General features: G+C 38.5%; 2 protein-coding genes across 4 annotated transcripts; one reads left to right on the forward strand and one right to left on the reverse strand.

Annotated features, from left to right (window-relative positions):
- Positions 1 to 1,295: 1,295 nt before the first annotated feature.
- st6galnac4 (ST6 (alpha-N-acetyl-neuraminyl-2,3-beta-galactosyl-1,3)-N-acetylgalactosaminide alpha-2,6-sialyltransferase 4) lies at positions 1,296 to 7,810 on the reverse strand. Of its 2 annotated transcripts, XM_042509864.1 has the most exons (5): positions 7,456 to 7,810; positions 7,136 to 7,282; positions 5,294 to 5,703; positions 4,236 to 4,343; positions 1,296 to 4,133 (listed from the first exon to the last, which is right to left on the reverse strand). In XM_042509864.1, the coding sequence occupies exons 1-5, from the start codon at positions 7,465 to 7,467 to the stop codon at positions 3,947 to 3,949; spliced, it is 864 nt and encodes a 287-aa protein (XP_042365798.1). In that variant the 5' UTR covers positions 7,468 to 7,810; the 3' UTR covers positions 1,296 to 3,946. The 2 variants fall into 2 exon arrangements, with proteins under 2 accessions (XP_042365798.1, XP_042365799.1); XM_042509865.1 differs by lacking the exons at positions 7,136 to 7,282; positions 7,456 to 7,810 and adding an exon at positions 7,057 to 7,135.
- Positions 7,811 to 8,760: 950 nt separating this feature from the next.
- On the forward strand, positions 8,761 to 21,701 carry miga2 (mitoguardin 2). 2 transcript variants are annotated; one of them, XM_042509520.1, is made up of 16 exons: positions 8,761 to 8,814; positions 9,667 to 9,937; positions 10,094 to 10,304; positions 10,427 to 10,542; positions 10,643 to 10,763; positions 12,336 to 12,463; positions 12,696 to 12,813; positions 13,046 to 13,179; positions 13,339 to 13,451; positions 14,839 to 14,911; positions 15,519 to 15,605; positions 15,742 to 15,840; positions 16,793 to 16,927; positions 17,038 to 17,091; positions 17,185 to 17,301; positions 18,151 to 21,701. In XM_042509520.1, the coding sequence occupies exons 2-16, from the start codon at positions 9,842 to 9,844 to the stop codon at positions 18,349 to 18,351; spliced, it is 1,803 nt and encodes a 600-aa protein (XP_042365454.1). In that variant the 5' UTR covers positions 8,761 to 8,814; positions 9,667 to 9,841; the 3' UTR covers positions 18,352 to 21,701. The 2 variants fall into 2 exon arrangements, with proteins under 2 accessions (XP_042365454.1, XP_042365455.1); XM_042509521.1 differs by having other exon boundaries at positions 13,073 to 13,179.
- The last annotated feature ends 2,161 nt before the right edge of the window (positions 21,702 to 23,862 follow it).

Below are 23,862 nucleotides of genomic sequence, written 5' to 3' on the forward strand. Positions count from 1 at the left end.
GATGACATTTTTCTGTAGGCTGATGCAGAAGTTAGCAGCACCCTGATTCCCTTGTCAAAATTTTTTTCCAATGGAATTCTTTATTTTATTATTTATTTTAATTATCATTTTGAATCATGGCAGAAAGTAAGCTTTGTGGTAAACAAATGTTTATGATACTTACATGTTTTGATCAACAATATAATCTCTGGAGACCATTTTTTTTAGGGTTTTTGAAGTCTAAATGCAATTGCCAGAAATAAAAAGCTAATGTTAAGCTATAAACAAACCACACTATGATCATGCCGCCACTGCTAAAAGGCTGTAAAGCCATGCTCAATGAGGCTTGGGGGTCGTGACATTTTTGTCATTTAGTCACTTGTTAGCAACTGCCCTTTTTTAAGAAACATAAAAGCTTCAAATTATCCAAGTAATTTGCAAAATAACATTGAAATATCCATTAATCTGTTCCTTAAAATGATCTTAATTATATATATATATATATATATATATATATATATATATAATAGATTTTTCAGTGGGTTGTCTGTATGGAGGTAAATAGCCTTGTAAGCCAGCTTTCACTTATATGATAGATAATTAAAGTGAAAAGGCGTGAGTTTCATAGAATTTTTACCTCATTAAAAAAAAAGCATTGGTGCAAACAGTGCCTTATAAAATACTTTATATCACAATTCATGATATAATTACTTAATCTTACCTCATAAAATACATGAAAATACATTAACTAAATGATTATTAACCTATTGAAACCTGGGTAAATTGGCTTGATTTATTTCAAAAACATGGAAAGAAGGCAATGAGCAATGTAAGAAAATGAGCTTAGAACTAGCAAATAGCTCAAGAAAATTACCTGGAAAAATTGAAAAAATGGGATGGAAAACAACCAAAGAACAAAAAATAAAATCGTTGGGAAAATAAAAATCAAACATATGACAAAGGTGCTTAAAAGTTACAATTATTCTGTAAAATAATTTTAAACATGTAATAATAATTGGAAATATACAGTTATTCTGTAAAATAATTTTAAATGTGTAATAATAACAATTAGAAATACATTTCTTTGGAAAATTTCCCCTAGCTTTTTAAAAAAAACATGATAAAATTTGTCTAAATCTAAAAATTTCTTGCAGTTTGAAGGACATTTCTTGCCAAGTTGCTCATTAGCTTTCCTCCAATGTTTTTGAAAGAAATCAAACCAATTTGCTTAGGGTGCAATGGTTTAAATACTCATAAGGCATTAAGAGGCAGCACGAGAGAAGTGCTGTAGATTCAGGTTTCAAAGAGTTAATTTCTGAATTAATGTTATTTTAATGTTAAAATAATTGAGAATATGTTTATAATATGAATAGACATTAGAATGATTTTGAAAAATAGAATCACATTAAGTCCGTACTAGAGTGTGTGACACGATTAATCTAACATCATTTACAGGGTGTGCACAGCCTCTAACTGAATTAACAAATTAATACAATCCAAGTGTTGTAAAATGGGCAGAATTAAAAACACTTCATCTATAGTCTCATACAAAGTCAAGTTCACACACACACACACACACACACACACACACACACACACACACACACACACACACACACAGAGGCTGTAAGCATATTTTTTCATGTTGACTCTCTCCAGTAACCAGCTGTAGTTTACATTCAGTTTTGCACAGTTCACAACATCAGTCAAATACTCATGGTTACCAAAAAGTCATCAATAATACAATGGAATTCAAAAAACGGCTGTCTGAATTGTAAAATTACATTAAAACACTGTAACACAGTAGTTTGCTCGGTAGTGCAAATACTATTCCAGTCTTTGGAAATACTCACAGAAGAAGCAATATGCGACTGAAAAGGCAACGCTACGTTTTTCATTGTAAACAAGCAGCAAAACACAAAAGGTAAACAATTTAAAAGAAGATGTGTAAAGACAAGTAACTTATTCTGTTTGCGGTATCCGACCAATTACATTCAAAATCAAAACAAGACACTGGACTCCTATTCAACTTTCTGCAGATTTCTGCCACACAGTGGTGAAACTGCCATTAGTGCAGCAGCCAGTTTGTTCCATCGGCGCTCTGGTGGGTCTCCACTAACCACAGAGATCTGCAGAGGATACAGAGGTAGTATCCTCTTAACATAGCTTTTAACAGTGCTTGTTTGCCACTGATCAGCATTTTGGGGCTGTTAAAAAGGACTGCGGTGTGTGGGCTGTTGACCTCTCTGCAGTTATATGTTAATACTGTCTTCTCTGCGGTTGGTAAACATAAAAGCACATTTGTATATCCCACTCTGCTCCATAAGCTGCGTGAAACCACATGAGGCACAGCTGCAAACTGCATGATCTCTCTTTGAATTAAATAAATGGCACTCGGCTCCCAACTGAAATATCTGGACACTGTTTACATTAACATAAAATGTTAAAAGCTTACTACTACTATAACTACTACCAATGCTACCACTAATACGATTACTACTACTTCTACCACTACTATGACTACTTCTAGCATTTAAACACTGTGTGGTTGCAGTCAGGGCAAGTAATCAGCATAGACTGAGACAATTTGTCAATTAATCGATTAGATTCATACATCATTTATCAGCAACTTTTTGTGATAGTTTGTTGTTGTGTAATTCTTTATGCAAAAATGTAAAAACCAAAAATCCCAAATGTGATTGTGATTTTCTTAGTCTTCTATGATTGTAGATTAAGTCACTGTGGGTTTTGGGATAATTATTGAATTTGTGTTATGGGGAACAGCAATGGATTATTTTCTGACAATTTGATGACCAAACGATTTATCGATTAATTGCGAAAATATAGGCCTGATTTATCCATACTGTACACAGAAATGGATGACACGTCTCCACTTCTTCCCACTGTACAAAAATGAAGCCAAGCTATCCTGGAATTCGGCCACAGCCGTCTTACACAAGTTATGTCATTTGGAGCCAGAATCTGCACAGGAGCGATGTCCTTGGTATCAAGTTCCCGCTCAGACACCCATTCGACCGATCGCAAGCAACGCCATTAATCGTGAGCACACGGATTGGCACACACAGCTATCAATCATGATATAAAACCTCCTTTTAAAAGCTTTAAATAACTCATTAAAACAAAACTTAACAGAAAAATGAACACTGGAACAAACAGCAGGCTGAAAAGATCTCCCTAAAGTGAGAGAAACCATCTTTGCTAAAAGATTATTTGACCTATACTTTGATGTTTCAGTTTAGTCCACATCCAATCCTCTATCATGGAGGGTGCGGGGTTTACACCCTATACTGCATCCAGCCACCAGGGGGTGATCAAGATGTTTTGGCTTCACTTTTGAGGAGTTGTCATGTCGTCCATCATTATGTACGGTTTATGGATTGTTAGTTGCAGCCTTAAAAAGTACACTTCCTGTTTCAAAGAGTAAAGGTGCATATTGTAGCTGCAGGCGCGATTGCAGCATTAAATTAAACATTTTGCAGAACGAAACCAAAAGTCAAGGCACAGGTATAAAGGAATTAAAAAGCGTAAGCTTTGGTTTAAACTGTGTAGTTTTGTGGCGTAATGCGTTATTGGTATCTATACTGATGCTGTATATGGCTATACATAAAGCAAATGTTCAGTAATACTGAGAGTGGTAGTTAAACTGTTACCAGTTAGATGCTGGTAAATGTTGCTATATTAAGCATTAGTTTATACTGTATATGGCTGCAAATCTTTATATAAGCCAGTATCAAATTCAAGTCTTTCTGGCTTTAAAACTGACTTGGTAAAAAAAAAAAAAAGTAAAATTCAAAATGAAAACTTGAGTCCACCAGTAACAGTGCCATGTACTTGATCAAGTTCCTGCACAGGTAACACCAAAAACATCAGCAAAATAGATCAAAAACCAGCAATAGTGAATCCAAGTGTACGCTCAACAAACGTCTTCTGGGCTTTCACGTCTCCTTTAGAGGACCCAAGAGGGGTGTTTAAACTCCATCTTGTGCCGTGTGGCCCATTTGGCGTAGATTGCCTTCTCAGTGATGAAGCGATGACCCCCACGTTGTGTGTTCTCGTGGACCCTATACATCTTGCACTCATCGATTCGGTTCCTCTCGTAGTAATGGTAGGGAACATCACTGTGATTGGCTCGACTGTCAGGAGTAGTACCACAGTTAGGTAAAGTATATGGGGATGATACTTGAAAAACACCGGAGCTAGATCCTAAAACTGTGTCGTTCTGTAAAATGCCTCACCTGCAGTAGTTATCATCGATCATTCCATAAACACGGATGCTGTCGCACATGTCTATAGCCAGAATCATTGTGAAGAATCCGGTGCTGAGAAACGCCCCCGTCTTCATTCTGAGTGAGAGACACCAAAAATCTTTTCTTATATTACTGATTTAAAACTCTTACATGACCAAATTAAGACCAGTCATTAACTGCACATTAAAATCCTTACTCTTTATATTGCTATGCAGTATATTTACTGTAAATGGCCTCAATGCATCGAGTAATTCACAACTGTAATGTCACATTTGTATTTTATTCCATGGCTTTTATTTTATTTCCTGTACACAAGGAAGTATCTTTTTTTTCTCATGGTGCAGTTGACCTTTGACCTTTTGGATACAGAATGTCATCACCTCACCATTTTATCCTATTACACATTTGTGTGAAACTGCTGTCATAATAGTGTATGAATTCTTGAGTTACGGAAAAAAACATGTTCACCACAGTCACCTTGACCTATGACCACCAACTTGTAATAAATTCGTTGTACAGTCCAAGCGGACATTTGTGTTCACAAGAATGAGATGGACTCAAGTTAACAGTTAGGTTGACCTTTGATCATCAAATTCTCCTCAGATCACCCTTGACTCAAAGTGGCGTTTGTGCCAAATTTGAAGAAATTTCCTCAAGGTGATCTAGAGATATTGTGTTCATTAGAATAAGACAAGTACAAGGCCAAGGTGACCTTGACCTATGGAGTAAAAGGACTGAGTACTTCCCCCACAACTTGCTCTTACTTTAATTAACTAATTACGTGTCTTTTGGGGGTCCCTTTTTGTAGTCATTTTGTGTCTCTTTGGCGTAATTTTGTGTCTTCTTGGTCAATTTGGGTTTCTTTATAGTCATTTTGTGTCTCTTAGATGTAATTTTGTGTCTCTTTTTGGTTATTTTGCCCCTTTTTGTAGTCATTTTCTATTTTTTGTTGTTGTTGTTTTGGTTAAATGATATGCCCAGAATAGGAATAAAAAGCAAATCAGTCAAGACTTTCATCTATTGAACGATCTGAACACATACTGTACCTGTTTTTTCCAGTTTCGTTCTGAAACACACCATCACAGTACTGAATCTTCTCTCTGGTCACTGCATAGATTTTGACATTTGGATACTTCTGTGCTACTTTTAGGAGAGTATTGAAGGTGCGTCCTTTCCCGTCTTGCCTCATGTTCCTCTCAGGACCCCAGAACACATATGTGGTGTCTGCTGACTGCTGGAAATAGTAGCGCTCATTTTTTACCAAGAGGGGAACACTGGTGTGAGAAACAACCCGAACGCTGGTGCGGCTCCCAACGTCTTTCTCATACCCCTTTGTGGGTGCATTGTTCATTCTGATCACACATGCCATCTTGTCTATCTCTTCTCCGGCGCCAGCTCCGAGCATCTGACCCGAGCTGGAGATCAAGGCACACTGGCCGCAGTGCAAGGACAGGAACTGTTGACAAAAAGGGCAGGGTAAGAAAGTTGTTTTAGGTTTCATGCGTACTGTCAATTCATTACTATAAGTCAGTATTTATGCTGCCAGGATCACATGTTTATTAATATGTCTGACAGTGAAGCCTGTTACTTGTCTTTTTGGTTGTTCCGCCCCTTGTTGTAGTTGCTTTTTGTGTCTCTTTCATGTTATTAAGTATCTTTTTGACTTTTTGTGTCTTTTTGATGTAATTTTGCATCTGCTTGAAATTGTTTCGTGCCTCTTTAGGATCACTTTGTTTCTCTTTGAAGTTGTTTTCTGTCTTTTTTGCTCGTTGTCCCCCTTTCTTTAGTTATATTGTGTGTTTGTCTTTGTAGTTGTTTTCTGTCTCATTGTCATCACTTTGTGTCTTTTTTTGGTCTTTCTCTTTCTCTGTATTCATCTTATGTTTTTTGGGGTTTCGCTTGCCGCTTTTTGTAATTATTTTGTGTCTCTTTATTTTTGTGCCCTTTTTGGTCATATTGTGTCTCTTTGTGGTCATTTGTGCCTCTTTGTTGTGTCTTTTGGTTGATTTGTGTTTGTTTGTAATCACATTGCCTCTCTTTTTGATTGTTTTGTCCCTTTTTGTTGTCATTTTGTGCCTCTGAGGTTGTTTTAGTCTTATTTTAGGTAATTTTGGGTTATTTTCGGTTTGTTGTCTTTTAGTAGTAATTTTGACTCTTTTCCACCCATTTTTTACCTCTTTGAAGTTGTTTTGTGTCTCTGTGGTTGTTTTTCTGTTTGCGCTCTAAGTGTGTCTAGCAACAACACAACAGTTGGATTATATACAGGTGATGTGTCATGTGAAAGCTTTCGTCATGTGATTGTACGTGACTAATATCTGCACTGAGGGTAGCAATCTCCTCTGATCGAAGCACTGTCATTTACTGTGTAAGCAAGAAGTCCTACAGTATACTGAGCCAAAACTAATGTCATCACTGGAAGTCCTCCTGACTACAGCTTTAACAATTACAAATAAAGTACCAACTAATTTAAAAACAGATTAACTACAAAGTGCCGAACTTTCCTCAGTTCCACCTTTTCAGTTGAGAGTAATATGTTGCTTGTCTTTGTTTTAACTGACGGTAAACTGAATGAGGTTTGGACCGTTTGTCAAACAAAAACTTCAATGTTGCCTCGAGCTTTGGGATATTGGAACAAGCATTTTTTCACCATTTTCTAACATTTATAGACTAAAATGGTTACAAAATAAATTGGCAGATTCATTGATAATGACTGTAATTATTATTTTAAGCCCTGACTCTGCCAATCAAGGTATGAAATTATAATTTCATGCGTAAAACATGAAGAAACGTAAATCATTTTCATGCTCACCATTAACTACTGAGCTATTACTGAGATCCAGACCTGTGGAGGGAGCTGTGATGTGTGAGAGCTCTGCCCTGCCTCTCACCTGGTCCATTCTGCCGGGTCTGATCCTCATGTAGCCCCTGAGCCCGTTACTTTGCACAGAGGGCGACTGATCGTCCCGACTGATCACACATCCAAACCAGAACAACAGAGGCAGGCTCAGGCTGAGCAGGCACAGCCAGCGCAGCATCTGGATCAGCCCGGGGAGAACAGCGATTTAGGGTTCAGAGGAGTTAATCCAACATCTACTGGACATCCATATAATATAGTGCACATAAGATCAAATAAGCAGACTGAATCACCTTTAGTGGCCACCTGTGTGTACACATAGAAAGAATATGACGAGTTTCAGCTTGTCCTTACCTGATATTTCATATCAAACTCTGATGAAGAGCCCTGCTCCAGGGAGCTCGACAGCACTCATTTTCCCAGCTGCTCAATTTGAGGCAGAAGCGTCTTCAGAGACAAGCCCAGCTATGGACGAATTATGATCGCTAGGGATCATATTTACAGATTTTAATGGCTGCTCTCGATCGATAACCAAATCCAGGATCTTTTTCTTATCGGCGTAACTTTCATCGCCTGGCAGCCCCGCTAGTCTCGTCTCATCGACGGCATGTTTGAAATAACTATCTTCTAGTTTACTGCCATCTCACCTATGGTGACACAGTAACCGACTAACGATTTCTAGGCCCTGCCGATCGATCCGCACCGTGTCCCACTATCCAGAACACGCTTCCGGTCTGATTTTTTACCACAGTCGAAATTCTTCTGAACACATACAACATAAAATAAAATGTAAAAAAAACTCAGGCAGGAAAGAGCTGATATCAAAGACATTTATAAAAAACAATGGCCTTAAATCTCACTATAAAGCATGTATAATATGATTAAACGCACTTCAGATAAACCTGTATGTCGTTTTAGCGCTTTTATTCTGAGAGGTAGGCGCCAGAACCGGAAACAGTCTTTTCGTGTGGCAGCTTAGTAATGCTGCCTTCAAGTGCCACTCGAAAATACAAGTTTCCATAATACAAGTCAGACATCCTATAACACCAAGCATCCATGTACCCAGTAAATTATATATTTCATTGTTTAGATACTTACTGTTCTATCTATCTATGTATTTACGTATCTATCTATCTATCTATCTATCTATCTATTTATCTATCTCTATTACTTATATATGTCAATTTATGTTCAGGAGCATTTTTTAAACTAATGCCATTATTTATTTATTTTTTATGTATTTACTTAAAATATATACTTACACTTATACTTACCGTTTTGTAAATAATCTACTACAGCTGTCATATACAGTCTCTATTGTAATTAAATAGAAACTAGACAAGAAAGTGCTTACATTTATTTCAGAAGTCAATATTGTGTCTTTCATCTGTTTTTTAACTTTTTTTAAAAAAAATATCTGAATGGGCCACAGTAAACTTTTTGAAAGCTTTTACTTTCCATTTTTTTGTTCATAAACGAACGATGCTATTTGATCTACGACCTGATTGGATTGTAAAAGTACTTGTTCCCTCCTACCTCACCTCTGATTGGTCAGAAATAAATGCTCACCTCTTTTCTCTTTGCTTCATTGGCTGGTGGTCGCGTCAGTCTTCCTACGTCTCCAAAATCACCGCCCCAGAGCAAAAAGCTAGTGTGCGGCTTTCACTGACTGTGACACAGGAATGTCCTTCCCTGGCGCCTTGGATGCTCACGGTATGTACCTATGTGAGGGATTATGTTATTAGCTGTGCCGCTGGTCAGCTGCGCACAGAGCCGGTGAAGTCTCTGAGGTGTCAGTTTAAAGCCCCGCAGCTCGTGAGCAGTTGACCGGATGATGCTGTGATGTTAAATGACAGATGAGGCTGAGCTAGGCTAGCTAAGTGTGCTAGCTAACGTTAGCGTGCTCGCCTATGAGGGCTGCTGCCTGCTTCACAATGCTAACTTTGGCCTGTTATTAACAACATTTTCAAATACAGAGCTCAGACTTGCTTTATTTTTACGTAACATTTGAAAAAAGTGGTGGCAGGGTCGTCTCCTGGTCTCAGCCGCCTGGAAAGGCTAACCGTCAGGCTAGTTACTCACCTTACAGTCTCTTTCACCTAGCAACCTCTCCATGATCAATAACTTATCTTGTCTGACTGGAGAAAATCGTGTTTGTGCTGCAGTTTAAAGTTTATTGTATATGTCAGTTTATGTCAATAATAGAGAAAAACCCACCATTCCCACATGTTGAAGCCGCACCTGGTGTTTGTCATGAACAGTAGGTGTGGGGCAGGCTGGTCAACTGGCTGCATACCAGACAGTGTAGATAGGTAAGAAGTTGGCGGGATGACAAGTTGCTCTGCTGCTTAACAGTTAATGCGAGCTTGACTTCCCCAGTTTAAACAGTGAGCTTGACAAGTCGATTCCTTACCTCTGTCTGTATGGTTTGCCTCAGAACCAACAGCCCCGATGCATTAGTGATAATTGTTTCTATTGATGGCATGTTCTTATCATTACAAAGTCTGTGCTCAGTGAGGAGGCTGGTGCACTCAGATCATTTCTCAAAAGTCTTATCTCTTATAGGGTAATAAATCCTCAATCAGCCACTGGACCAGTACGAGCTCGGGAGTGGATGACGACAGACAGTTCCTCAGCAAGCCCTGAGTTGGCTGACCTCAGTGCAAAGACCAGACCTTGTTTAGGGTGAATGTGAAGGAGATTTGGAGAGCTGTGGCCCAGAGGCATTTACATTTCTGCGATGTCAATGAAACGAGCGGACGGGATGTCCATCGCCCAGGCCTTGGCCATGACTGTAGCGGAGATACCTGTGTTTCTGTATTCCACATTTGGGCAGGTAAACCACTTTGCATTTACAGTTAAAAGTTTTGCATCTCCACACATAAGCGCTATTCACTCTCTATGCTCAATAAAACAATAAGTAACAGCGGTTAAATAATGTTAAGCAGAGTCCTGTATGTTTGCAGCTTACATTTGCCTCTCTTGCTTTCAGTCTATATTTTCTCAGCTAAAGCTCACCCCAAGCTTGAAGAAGGTGCTGTTTGCCACAGCACTGGGCAGTGTCGCTCTGGCTCTCACCGCTCATCAGCTGAAGAGGAGGGGGAGAAAAAGGAAGCAGGTGACACAGGGAAAGGAGGGCCAGAAGACGGTGGGAATACCTGAGGCGCTGTTGAAGACAGGAAGACCCTCGTCATTAAAGAGAGGTGTGCGTGACTAAATGCTTGGGGGAAAAGCTGCGTTGAAAGTTTTGAAATGATAATTTTGCTGGGTGTATCAATACTTACTGAGAAAATATGCAGAAAAGTGAATGTTTTTCTCTCCACAGGCCAGTTTACTGGCCGACAGATGATGAGTCCAAGCACTCGGAGCAATGACACCATGAGTGGAATTTCTTCCCTGGCCCCCAGTAAACACTCGAGTTCCTCACACAGCCTGGCATCTGTTAGTTTTACAATTTACAACTAATTTGGTTTCATTTTTGAGAACCATCTCCCTGATTCCACATTGTCCTAATGTGTCTTTGTCCATACTTCTGGCATAGATGCGAGTCCCAAGCTCTCCGAATCAGTCTGCCAATCCATCCACCCCCTGGGAAACAGAGCCTGTGGTGGAAGAGTCCAGTGCGATAGAGGATGCAAATGCAGAGAATCTCTATATAATGGGTAGGTTTTTTACTGTTAACCCTGGTTTTATAAAAATGTAATGTACAAGCTGTGTGTCAAATGTTGTGACATTTGTTGCGATGTTACCTGAGATACCTGAGTTGTGTTAGGGACAGAGAAATAAGCTCTTTGTTGCCTGTTGGTATTTAAGTACTCACAGTAATTACAATTGATCCTTAAACAAAATCGTCTATATTTGAGACTATGGGGAAAATGCTGATTGCTTTGCATGACTTATAATCTTTGCATCTTGGCTATCATGTAAATGTTAGTTTTATGTGTGATTTACAGTGTTGTGGTGACAATAATTATAATAGAGCATTGCCGACATTGTGTGAAGGTGGCATTCATTTTCTGCGCTTTGTAATGTAGGACGCATAGAGAAAATCTGGGCTATAATGAGGTAATTGTTAAACTCTTGGACTTTGAGTGCTGTTTGGTATTTGGATTATCCTGCATGAACTATTTGAATTCTCTGGTCTTTGTTAAGCCAATTTTAAAACTGCACAGACTTGGGTCACTTAAAATCCCAGTGTATTGGCCGTTAGAGTGTCTTTATCTTCTATACTGTGATACATTTCCACTGAAACAGAATATTTGATCAATGTACAGTTACAGGAGGGATTTAAATCAAATCTTTAGCATTTGATTAGACCGTTAAAAAGTCGGGGGGATAGATTTTAGTGAAACACAGAGCTACAGCTGACTGTTTGCTCCACATGCACCTTTATTACCATTAAATCAGGAGGAAGATGAGGGGGAGATGAATGAATTATTGCATTACTACAACTAACAAACAGTGAAGTATGGTTTTATGACTACTGTGGCGAGCTAGTCGCATAAAGTCTTATTTGATTTAATTTTTGTAAGCACCCCTAAATCCTGGAACATTTGAAACCATTTTACCTGGTTTTACAGAAAAAGTAAAGACATGGATTTTGATGTAAAAACACTCTGATACTGCTTTTTTTTAACTCTTATTTGGCATACAAGAGACTGTTTGTTATTTATTAGAGGGGAGGGGGTGGTGCAAAAAGGCACTTCAGTTTTTTTTTTAAGCACTGGGGAGGGATTTGTGTTTTTTGGTATGACTCAGGGTAGCGACATTCAACTCTAAATGGTTGTATTTTGTATTTAATTCCAATACCCTCAGAATCCCAAAGCTGCTGGTGGGTTTGAAAAGCATGCTTCTGATAAAAAAAACTCCAAAATCACACCATTTATCAAAGAACAGAAACTGTGAAAAATGGTAATCAGCAGTGGAGGATGGGTCATGCATTGTCACTCAGGGAGGCTCAAGAAAAACAAAAACGATCATTCACGAACGAACATTCAGATTGATAAAATACAGTCCCTAACAAGAAATAAATGATCAAATAACACATGGACACAGGATATATAACTGGGAGAATGTATTTTTCATTTTACTGGTTCTATACAACTGCATTAAGCAATGTGTTAAATGAAGGAAGAATTGCCTCAATGCTGAAACAGTGACAAATGACACTAAACTCAGCAGCTCAACAGTTAAATAAACAGTTTGTATTAGTCATATTTCTCTTTTCCTGCTAGGGATGGAGCTGTTTGAGGAAGCTCTGCGAAAGTGGGAACAGGCCCTAAATATTCGCCATCACACCCATTCGACCTCCAGCAACAACAGCCTGGCTCTGCTGGGGGCAACGTCTGGAGAATTGCCTGTGGTAACCATCAAACAATCATTTCTCATCCACACTGCATGAAATCATTCCAGTTTGAGTACAGTATTTTTCTTCATGGTGCAGTGTGGATTTCACCCACTGTTCTTGTGATGTTGGTGACACTGCACCAGTGCAGTGCAGCTAAAAAAATCAACTGGTCCTGGACTTAAGCTTTTTATATATACCAACAAAGTAACTTTGTACCTGTTTTATGTGTTTTTCCTCATTACTACAGGCTGAACCTCGTAATAAAGTGTTTGCTGAGAAGCTGGAGACACTACTGCACAGGGCGTACCACCTACAAGAGGATTTTGGCAGCAGTATCCCAACAGACAGTGTCCTGGCAGATTTCGGTTAGTCATGTTGAGCTTCTATATGATGTAAAAGATGGTTGAAACATGACTAATCAAGGAGAAGAAATTTGGATCGCAGACTTGAGTTGGAAGAATAAAGAGAAATCTGCACTGCCAAACAAGAAGATGGTTTGTTGTTGTCTGATATCGGTACAGTCTTGGTGTTTATCATTGGCAATAACGTTTCTGGTTTCTCTTAAGTTCAACTGTGCTTTGATTCTTGCCCTGTCAGTCAGAGTTTCTGGTGTTCCTTTGGCAGAGAGTGAAGGAACTCTTATCTTGCCTCAAGTGGAGAGTTTCCACAGACTGCAAGATGATGACGCGACTACTGTTACCTCTGACGACTCCTTCTTCTCGGCTGCAGAGGTAAATTTCCTCTAATCTATAAAGACTGAAAACAAGATACATTATGACAGTCACTTATCTCCCTAGTATTTGAATCAAGTACACATAAAAGGTACACTAGCCTTCTGCTGCTTTTCTTTATAGAAAATACACTGAGGTGTGTGTGTTTTGTCTGTGCAGCTGTTTGATGCCATGTCTCTAGAAGACGTCTACCAGCCAATGAAGCCAGCAGCTCTCTATGAAGAAGCCTTGTCTCTGGTCCGGGAGGGTAAAGTGTCCTATAGGTCCTTGAGGTAACTGTGAAGAGTAATATTTGTATTTTAATATTTAAAGCTTCACTTATCAGTACTTTATAATAAGAGTCGACGTGTAAGAAAATGAAAACATTTGAGTATCGCGATATTAGGCTTCTTAAAAATACATTTTTAATCAATAGTTTAGTTCAGTGGTTCAGGTACTGTTGTGTTTGAACCCCAACTGCTCGATCCTTCAGTGTCGTAATCTGTCGTCAGCCATTTGACTCTTCCACTCCAACGCTTGCCAGGGACGAGACCTGTCAATACCCCTGTTCCAACAAGTTCAAGTGGACTGTTTGGTCTAGCATCGTGACTTGAAACAGCAGATAAATGAAAAGAAAACGACCAATCAGCGTCACAGGCAGGATCCATAGACGCTTTTATTGAGGGCTGTTTTAAATCGACATATCTTCCCAATATATCGTAGTTTGTTTTTACCTCACTCCGCTCCACTCTTAAAACCTCAACAAAACCAGTATGTTTGCATGACTGCATCAGTGTAGACTTTAAATGATTTTAAATTCAGGCGGATATGTTCATCTCTAGTGCTTCGTTATGGAAAATTAAATCCCCCTTCCCCACGGAAATTGGATAGACATATCACCAGAGTACGCACAAAGAACACCGACCTGAGAAACAGGCAGAGTCATAAAGGAAGCACCGCTAGCATTGACAGTTTTCCCTTCAATAAGATTTTAAAAACATGGAATGCATCGCCTTGCTAACAGTGTTGCAACATATTCAATTGCCAGATTTGTGCCAAAACACAGCCCTAGCTAACAAGGAATTAAAAACACAGTGCAGTGTCAAAGGACTTAATAAACGTGAAGAACCAAGACCCTGCAGTCACCGGTTACAATGTCTTTCAGCTCATGTTTTGGTTTTACTGTTCCCATCAGTGCCATCTCCAGATGGAGCAGGCATAAATAAGCTCTGATAAACCCACTTTGTGCTACCTGCCCAGCACCAAACAGCAGAAAAAGTTAGCACCTGGGTGGTGAACATAGTGAAGCATTTATTTAGCAGCTAAAGAGACAAAAATTTCTCTCAGAAAGTCATGAAAACCAAAACTGGGTTAAAGGAGATTGAACATTAATCAACATGACTCTGAATGACTGGTAATGATGCTCTGTGTTAACTGGATGAGTAAATATATCATAAGTGGTTCGATAATTTTCTTACACGGTTGCCATTTAAGACAAAAATATGTCAATATTGATATTTATAACCTGGTCCGCCTCTCAAAATCTGCTAAAAAATACTTTTAACTTCTTCACATGTGGCCAAGAGAAGAATAAAGTTTAACTGATGTCATACATCCTCCCCCCACCCCCGCCTTTCTCTCTATCTCTTTTTCTTTCTTTTCTTCTTTTTTTATTACCAGGACTGAATTACTTGAATGTTATGGTGACCAAGACTTCCTTGCCAAGCTTCAGTGTGTGAGACAAGCATTCCAGGTCTGTGTCAGCTAAGACTTACACACCTTTCATAGATACTTCTCTGTGTTTGCATGATTGCAATTATTGTGATAACATATAGACTACATTACATTCAATTACTACTCTATAGCACTACTGCTACTCAAGAGCTCTTCAGGGTAGCTTGCCATGATAATTATTTTGGTCATAAATAAGTAGCATTAGTGAAGTTAGTCTTTGCAGTCTTTGTAGCTCCCGTTACAATATAGACGGCCTTCTCTCTGACTTAGTAACATGCAGCTGTAGTACCCACAGGGAGTGACATCCAGACAAAAGCCACGAGGTCAAATATAAAGACAGCAGCTGCAGTAAGGAAAGACTGCTTATGGTGTGCCTTAAACTTTATAAAGTGATTAATACTTTTGTCTCTACAATGTTTGATTTTTAGTTCTGTACTTCAGTCTCAGGCAAACACCTGTACTGGTTTGGAAATTGAATCCAGTGGTATTCGTGCACAGCTGGTGATGAAACGAGCTTTGATATCTGCTGTGTTTTTAGTGTTAATCCACTCGAACAGTAAATGTCATGAATTAAATTATTATGGAATATACCTAAAAAAAATAATGCTTTATCTATTTATTTTCAGCTCCTGTTGTTAGATGAAACTCACCGCACATTTTTCATGGAGACCGGGAAGCAAATGATTGCAGGTTTAATGGTGAAGGCAAACAAGGTAAAAACTCAACTAATTTGGATCCTCACTTATTTACATAAAGAGAGAACAGGCTCCTGCTTCTGAGGACATATTTGCACAGCCGTGACTAATAAGTTCCCGTGTTTTTTTTTTGTTTTTTTTTGCTTGAACGCAGAGCCCCAAAGCCTTCCTGGAGAGCTATGAGGACATGCTGCTTTACACTCAGAGAGAGGAAACGTGGCCCATCACTAAGATGGAGCTGGAGGGCCGAGGGGTGAGTAATACAGTCACCTCATGTATCATGTCCAAATTTTCCCCTTTTCTTTGTTAACAATGCAGTCATACCTGCAGCCAGGCATTATGCATTGTTTGGTTTATTTGTGGGAACAGGGATAATTCGTCAAAGGGCATCTCAGGTTCTTTTAAACTACCTAACCTAAATTAAACTTTAACTGATAATCAGCAGTCAGTCTACTCTGAACTTTAGTCTGTGTAAAGCTCATTTTAGTGTCGTCCTGTCAATAGTTGTGTAACTGGCAAACAATCTGTCTTTATTGAAGTAGCACATTTGGCTATAGACAGATATAATGCAGTTTTCCTCACGTTGGAAATGTAAATAACATGAAATTTAAATTTAACTTCCTCAGAAGTTAAATTTGTGTTTTCTCTTCACACCTTATGGATGTGTGAAATGCATTTTCTCCTTGTGATGCACTGATCTGACTCTGATATTGCATATCAGGCAGATAATAAATCGGGTAGCTGGATTGGTTATTGATAACAATGAGGCTGAACTATTACAGTGTCAGTAGATATGTAATTTTATATTGGAATTTAAACTCCTGTTTGCTCTTAATGCAATTGTATTTCTTTGAGCAGGAATTTTAATTCTTAGTTTTGACCAATTTGATGCTGCATTTAAAAGGTTTACACTTGATTGTAATTCCCGTTTATTTTAAAGATTATTTTTACTAAGTTGTTGGTGCACAATTTATTATTGGTGCTAGCTAAAGCACATTTGTATTCATCATCCCTTATTTAGTTTAGGTTAAAACAGCATAACAAATAAGTGAAAAAAAAAATCAGGATTTAAAACAGATTATGTGCGTGTGTGTATTTATTGTGCATTATATGTAGCTAGATACAACGTATAGCAGTTTTTAGAGAAACTTAATTACCGCTTTATTAACACGGTGTACTTTGACTTCTCATCATGGTCTGTGCAGGTGGTCTGCATGAATTTTTTTGACATTGTGTTGGACTTCATCCTGATGGACGCGTTTGAAGACCTGGAGAGCCCTCCGTCCTCTGTGGTAGCTGTGTTGCGGAACCGCTGGCTCTCTGACAGCTTTAAAGAGACGGTTAGTTTATACACACACATACGCACTTGCATAGTAATTTCTGCGTAATGCCACAGATAGGTCAATTACAAGCTATTGTAATAACAGAGTTTGGGTTTTTCTCCTGTTAGGCACTGGCAACTGCTTGCTGGTCGGTCCTAAAAGCGAAGAGGCGTCTTCTGATGGTGAGTTTGAGCTCATTTAAAAATGGAGAACTTTTCATGGCGTCCTTGTTTCTTTGATTCTGACAGCTGAGTGTCTCTTGCTGCTCTCCGCAGGTTCCTGACGGTTTTATCTCCCACTTCTATGCCATATCAGAACACGTGAGCCCGGTTTTAGCTTTTGGGTTTTTGGGACCCAGGCAGCACCTAAGTGAAGTATGCACAATTTTCAAGGTAAGAGCAACTGAAAAGCTGAGATTTTTGACACAGTTTTGGAAATTGATTTACTGTTTGTGGTGTCATACTGACTTGACACATGAAGTTAAGTTTACTCGCCATGTCGGGCTTACAGGAACAAAACTGTTCAATTTATCTTCAAGTGTCATTATGTCTTAACATTTTCATGTTAAGATTTGAAAAAATCTTACATTGGGCCAGTATTAGGTTGGAGTGACCATGACAAGTAAACTAAAGCTCTTTTTCAGACAGAGACTGAAGATGGGGCTGCTACAAAATCCCTTTTTTACGGCCTCTTTGTATTTGTACAAACAACAGTGGTAAAATGCCTCTCCATCTTGTGATTTTTAGGTGTGACAGCCCTCGCATGTAACACTTTATAAACAATGACAATGGCTTAACTCGGCTACAGTCATTTACCATTTTTGTTATGTGGCGGCTGATCTCGTCCTCTGCTCGGAGTAGCAAGTAGCTCCAATGTCTCTCCAATTTGCGTACATTTTCAGCCGCTTTTCTTCTTCCTTGAGTTAGCTGCTAACTGTTGTCAGCTGCTTTTTCAATCTCTCAGGGGGAGGTCACACGCATTACACCTCCTCAAAACGTCACAAACGTTCATGGTCATGTGCTTCTGGCAGCCCGTTTCACGCAGACATTAATTCAGTGCTGTTACTACCTCTACAGCAGTCTTAAAACTAAACTTTCAGACAACTCTGTACCCCCATTCTGCGGTTGTACCTTTTATTAAGAACAACGAGGTGAAATCAGTGAAGTACGCCTACAAAGCTGGAATCACCAAGTTACAGGTATAATATTTCCCGCCATTCATGTTTCTCCTGTCATCTGCAGCAACAAATCGTGCAGTACCTTAAGGATATGTTCGATCACGACAAGGTCCGCTTCACCTCAGTTCAGTGCTTGGCCGAGGACGTCCTGAACCTTTCCCACCGCCGCAGTGAGATTTTATTGGGGTACCTGGGAATCAATAGCCTTCTGGAGCTCAATGGTGCCCTGCCCAGAGACACAGAGGGCTCCTCAGGGCCCAACTAAGACAAGATAAGGACTTCACTGGGCTTGAACAGGCCGAATGCAGTGAGCTGACCAGTAGGGAACGTAAAGGACTCGCAGCTCAACACTCATTCTGTATTAAGAGTGGATAAAATAATGCTCCTGTGACACACAGAGAACCAGCATCATTCATTCGTGTTCATCAAACACAACCTAATGTGAGAGGATCTAATCCACCAGATCTACAGCGGTATCACTGGTACTAAAGAGGGAGAACGGTCAGATAATATGATTCCATCTCTCCCTTGTTATCAGCTGCTGTGTTGCGTATCAAAAATGCCTACTATAGTCATGTAATCTCAGACGTGCAAGGACTTGTCTCTCTGCCTTGTTTGGTGACATGGATACTTCCTAAAAACACACCTGGGTGAAGCGCTCCCAACACGTGAAGAACTATCGCTCCACACGGATCAAGTCTTTTTGGGGAGCTTGCGGTCACATCGTAAATTTCCATTCATTAGACTTGCGGGATTATGAGTCTTCATTGTTATGTGAAAAGAAATGGTGTGAGAGTCTGTCGACATTGTGAGTGTATGTTTTATATAAAAAGGTGAAGGATGTTTGATAAAACCGTGAAAATTCCCGACAAGCTTGGCCAGCTGAAGACTTGTGATGGACATAATGGATTTGTCTCTTTACCAAATTGGTTTTGAATCCTTTTTAATCTGAAGAAATACTTGCTCCAACATGATTTAATTGAGCAGGCATATCCAAAAGAAATGCAAAAACATGCACAATTAGTGAAGGGTGCTAATATGTTACTGATATGTAAGTTTAACTCTCCCAAAGCTACATTTTGATCCCAGACCACAGCTGTTCATCCAGCTGAGATGAAAGTCTTACTTTCTCTAAGTCACAATGATCCATCAGTTTTTTTATCTGGTAATGGATGACATGAAATAAGTTTTAGGTGCCACTGAGGCACACAAAAAAAGACTTCATACAACCAGTAACACAATAGCAGGTGTGAAAGCATCTGTCAGAATACCATCACACCGGTGATTGTTGTCAGCATGCAAATGTCTCAAAGGGTGTAACACATGAGTGCTCTCAGGGAGTAATAAGTAACATTACAACTTGAAATCAATATTCGGAAATGCATTATTTATTAACTAACAAGTTAAATGTTTTTTTGTTTTTTGTTTCTTTAAATGCTAACAATAAATGTATTTATTGCTTCCAAATATTTGGGTTTAAATTGTACAACTTGCTAAGCTTTAATTGCCCAAATTTAAAAAAATAAATAAAACAAAATAGTGATTTTTTTCTTTAGGGAGGAGCACCAAAACACAAGTTAATTGAAGATAAAAATCAACATTTTCAATGTAAGACAAAAGTAAAGTAATCTAAAAATACTATTTATTGATTGTAAAAGAGTAAGAGATTAGTGGATTAGAAAAAAAACTGCTGTTTTCACTTAATGGGATTCATTTTTTCACAGCTGGCATTTTGACTTGTCATGGTAGGAAAAGCACAGGTGCTACTTAAAGCAGTAATAATAAATGTATTTATTCAAGTGTCCCAGTAAGCTGTGACAGAAAGCCAGTATGCACAATAACCAGTAGGCTGAAACTGAAGCAGCTAAATGGCATTCAGACATTTTTTTTCCACCTGTGCTTTTCCTAATGTGACCTGTCAAAACGTCCTCAGTGATAAAAGCCTACTGGTGTGTTGACATAGCGCACAGTCATCAAACACCGTCAGAGACTTTTGTAAAAAAAAACAACACCACAGTCTTAGTGTTATAATTGATTATGTGGATATTTTACATCACGATAAACATACTATGTGTCACTTGCTTTCTTCCAGGCACATTTAAAAATTGACACGAGTTCTGAATCCAACAGTGCCATGAACTATTCTAAGTGAGGATGTTGTTTTATTATATGAAGGCCTGTGATGAAGAATCGGGCATTGTACAGTCAGATTACACAAGTGCACTGATGACGACCCCGACTTCTCTTTGTTTTCCCAATACTGTGGACTTGTTGGAGCTCAGAGAGACCCTGAGGGGGCACTAAGATGCCAAGTAACACATGGGTAAAACTCCACTATTGTTAAAGCAGAAATATGTTATGCAGACTGCTTATTTAAGAAACTGTCATATACTAAATTATCTAAATAAGATGTGATAAAGAGATTATTTATTTACGATGGCAGTATGTATGCTCTTATGGTTGCCTGTCGAATGAGGAAAAAAAAGGGAAGACGATTCTGTGGAATCATCTTTGTTTTTCAGAGATCTTTCAATAGTTTTATCATACGAATTAGCAGCACTTTGTTATTCATAATCATCTGAGCGCGTCTTGTGGTCTTGATAATCCAAATCCTGCTCTTGTTGCAACACGCTCCTGAAATTCAGAGCTTAGAAATGTTACATGTCGCAATGCCATTGTGTTCTCCTTCAAAGAGTCAGCATTGTGGGATTATTTCTGTTTCTGTCTTAGCATTTACCTCCAACTGTAAATAGAGCTTTTCCTTATTTTGACAGGTGTGCAGCTTTGTGATTTTGAAGCATTTTGCACTTTATCAGAAAAGCAGAAAGATTTAGGAGTGTATGGCAACCCTTTTGAAAAAGTTTGAGGGTTTAACTATACAAACGTTGAATTATTTAGTGCATTGTAAACCTGACATATTATAGATACCTTAGAGCATAAAAACTGTACAGTAGAGAAACTATATTTCCCAGAAAACTATAACATGAAGATGGTTTATTCTGGTTACTTTCCAAAGTTTAATGTCCAAATTCTTCTGTTTTAGCTTTTGACCGTGTGGTCCAGTCCATTCTCCCATGTTTCAGCCCTGTTATTGTAGATTATCAAGTATATTTGTGGGTAAATGCAGTTGTGAAAAAAAGCTAATATTTCATCCTGTCATCACATAATGGCCTGCTTCTTGTGTCCTGAGAGCAGATGGTCAGAGATGAATCCCTCTGCATATTAACATTGTAGATCTTCTGAAATGTATCAGTCATTTAGATTCCAAACTCAGCCCTAGTCGTTAGTTTTGAAGATCCAAATTAGTAATAAGCTAAAGAAGTTAACTTAAAATCATCTGACACTCAAAATCCAGGCATGGACTCCTCTACTTAGTGTATTTTCAATAGATTATAGTTATGCAAGGATTTCAGATGGCCAAAATGGATAAAGAACGATTTTCTGTTTTTGAAAGTCACTGCTGTACATTACAAGTGTCTATTCTATTCATGCCTTTTGTCTTTTCTATTGTTGAATTACAATGCCAGCACAAACTGTAAATTGATTTTGATTCTCCATATTAAATGTTATTTTTTGTTATTAAACAATATGTTTATTATGCCTTTTCCCAACTGATGACGGCTCGTTGTATTTCATGTCTCAACAGGATTCAAACTTTCCTAAAACAAGATTATTTTGTTTCTTTAGTTGAGAGGCAGACTTTTACAGTGACTAAAAAGCAAGAAAAATTGGCTTAAGTAAATTAATACTTCACACACCAGTTGACCTTTTGTATATCAGTTGCTCATCTTGTGTTACATTGAATTTGCGTGCCTCTGGTGAACTAAGAATCCAAAAATTAAGAAAAATGCTGTTTGAACTAAAGTAAAAACTGTATGTAAAATTTGTTTACAAGCTCTTGCACAACTTGCACAGTATAATTCAAGTCTCATTTATCAACTTAAGTCGTTCCAAATCACAGGCAATTCCACCAAGTCCTAAATATGTAAAATTCAACTGAGGATGAAACTTTTCTATGCTCTCTTCAAAGCTACTACGTTAACAAAAACAGTAATTTTACCTCACTGAACACTGGAGCTGCTGGTCTACTTCTGCCTTGATCACCTAGTTAATTTGTGTTATGGAGTGACTCCAGTGAATCCAAACTGATCCTTTAAAACACCAAAGTCACACATTAACACAAATAAACTAACCGATGGACCGAGGGACTGTGTGAGTGTTTGTAACATTATGTTTTGATATAGTTTTGCTGTTAAATGTAAACCACTGTGACATCAAGTCATTAATAATTATTTCCGCTTTATTCATCAGAAGCTTGAAGGAAAGTTGTGTTTTCCTCACAAATTCCACATAATGCAGGGTGAGTAACTCATATACAAATGGTCATTTGGGGGGGATAAATTGTTCCTTAAATTAAAAAGAGCAAAGAGTAAGTGACAGAAACTGATGGCCTATTGATGGCTTCATTGTTACTGTAAATATCAGATGTCAGAAGTTTGAGATTGTGCTCTGCAGTGTATTACAGATTTAACCAATACAAAGGTCCCAGTTCCCTATACTGCTGTGATTAAAAACATTATTCTGAGTATTGCCAACAACAGGGAAGGCACCGATCATGAAGATTGCCCTTTATTGACAAACGTTATGTCAAATCTGTCCTGAAATAAAATGAGAAATGTAGCCACTTTTGTTTTTCTGATGCCAGTGTTAGGCTGGCTGCAACAGTAATCAAAATGTGACATTTGATGCGGGACTCTCAATAATTGTTGTGCGTGTTAAAGTAAGCAGTCAACTGGAGAATTATAAGAGAGGCAAGTCTGGACTGCTTCAAAGTCAGGCCAGTGGAGGGTGCACACGGCTTACTTGAATCTTGCTCGTAACCTCGTTATGACGTCTCACCTCAAGCATGTTAAGGGTGAGGACTTGTTTGAATTTCTTTACATTCAGATAAATGTGACTCAGCCAGGGGGGCATTCTCAGTACACCCCAATTTAAACATTAGTGCTTGGACGAAACATTAACAATTACTTTCATTTTCAGTGGGCCTGAATGTAGATGCAAAATATGTATTCATCAGATTTCAAACACAGTCAGTATTAATGCAGTTTAGAGGCATTGAAGGATACATTACATCTGATGTTAAATCCCATTTTGCTTTTTATTTCCTCCACATTCTGGATACTACGGTGCCATTAGACTGCTTCATCCATTATTTTTTACTTTACAGTTGGAGGTCAGGGGTGGATTTTGAGACACTGTGTCCTTGGGCACAGATAAGTAAAAGGCCCCACCACCTTTAGGAGCAAGAAACACAGACATTGTGGTGGTTTTGGTTCTTTTTGATGTTGTTTATGTCTGTTTTCAGTCATTTTGTGTCTGTTTGAGGTAGTGTTGCATCTTTTATGGTTTATTTATGTCTCTGATGTCTTGTTTGTCTCTTTGTTGTCATACTGTGTCCATTTGCAGAAATTTTGTGTCTGTTAAAGGTATTTGTGTGTCTTTTTTGGTTGTTTTATGTGTGTTTTTGTGTCACTTGGACATCTTGTGTATCGCTCTGAGATTCTCTTTGATGTTGTTTTGTGTTTCTGTTTTGTGTCCCTGAAATCATTTTGTCTTTTTTGGACTTTTTGGGTTTCTTTGTAGTAATTTTGTGTCTGTTTGTGGTTGCTTTTTCCGTTTTGTAATTATTTTGTGTCTCTTTGCAGTTCCTTTGCATCTCCTTGCTGTCAGTTTTAGCCTCTTCCTGGCCGGTATATGTCTCTTCGAATGACGTTTT

Source organism: Plectropomus leopardus, chromosome 20 (assembly GCF_008729295.1).
Source record: "Plectropomus leopardus isolate mb chromosome 20, YSFRI_Pleo_2.0, whole genome shotgun sequence".
In the NCBI taxonomy this organism is placed as follows: domain Eukaryota; kingdom Metazoa; phylum Chordata; class Actinopteri; order Perciformes; family Serranidae; genus Plectropomus; species Plectropomus leopardus.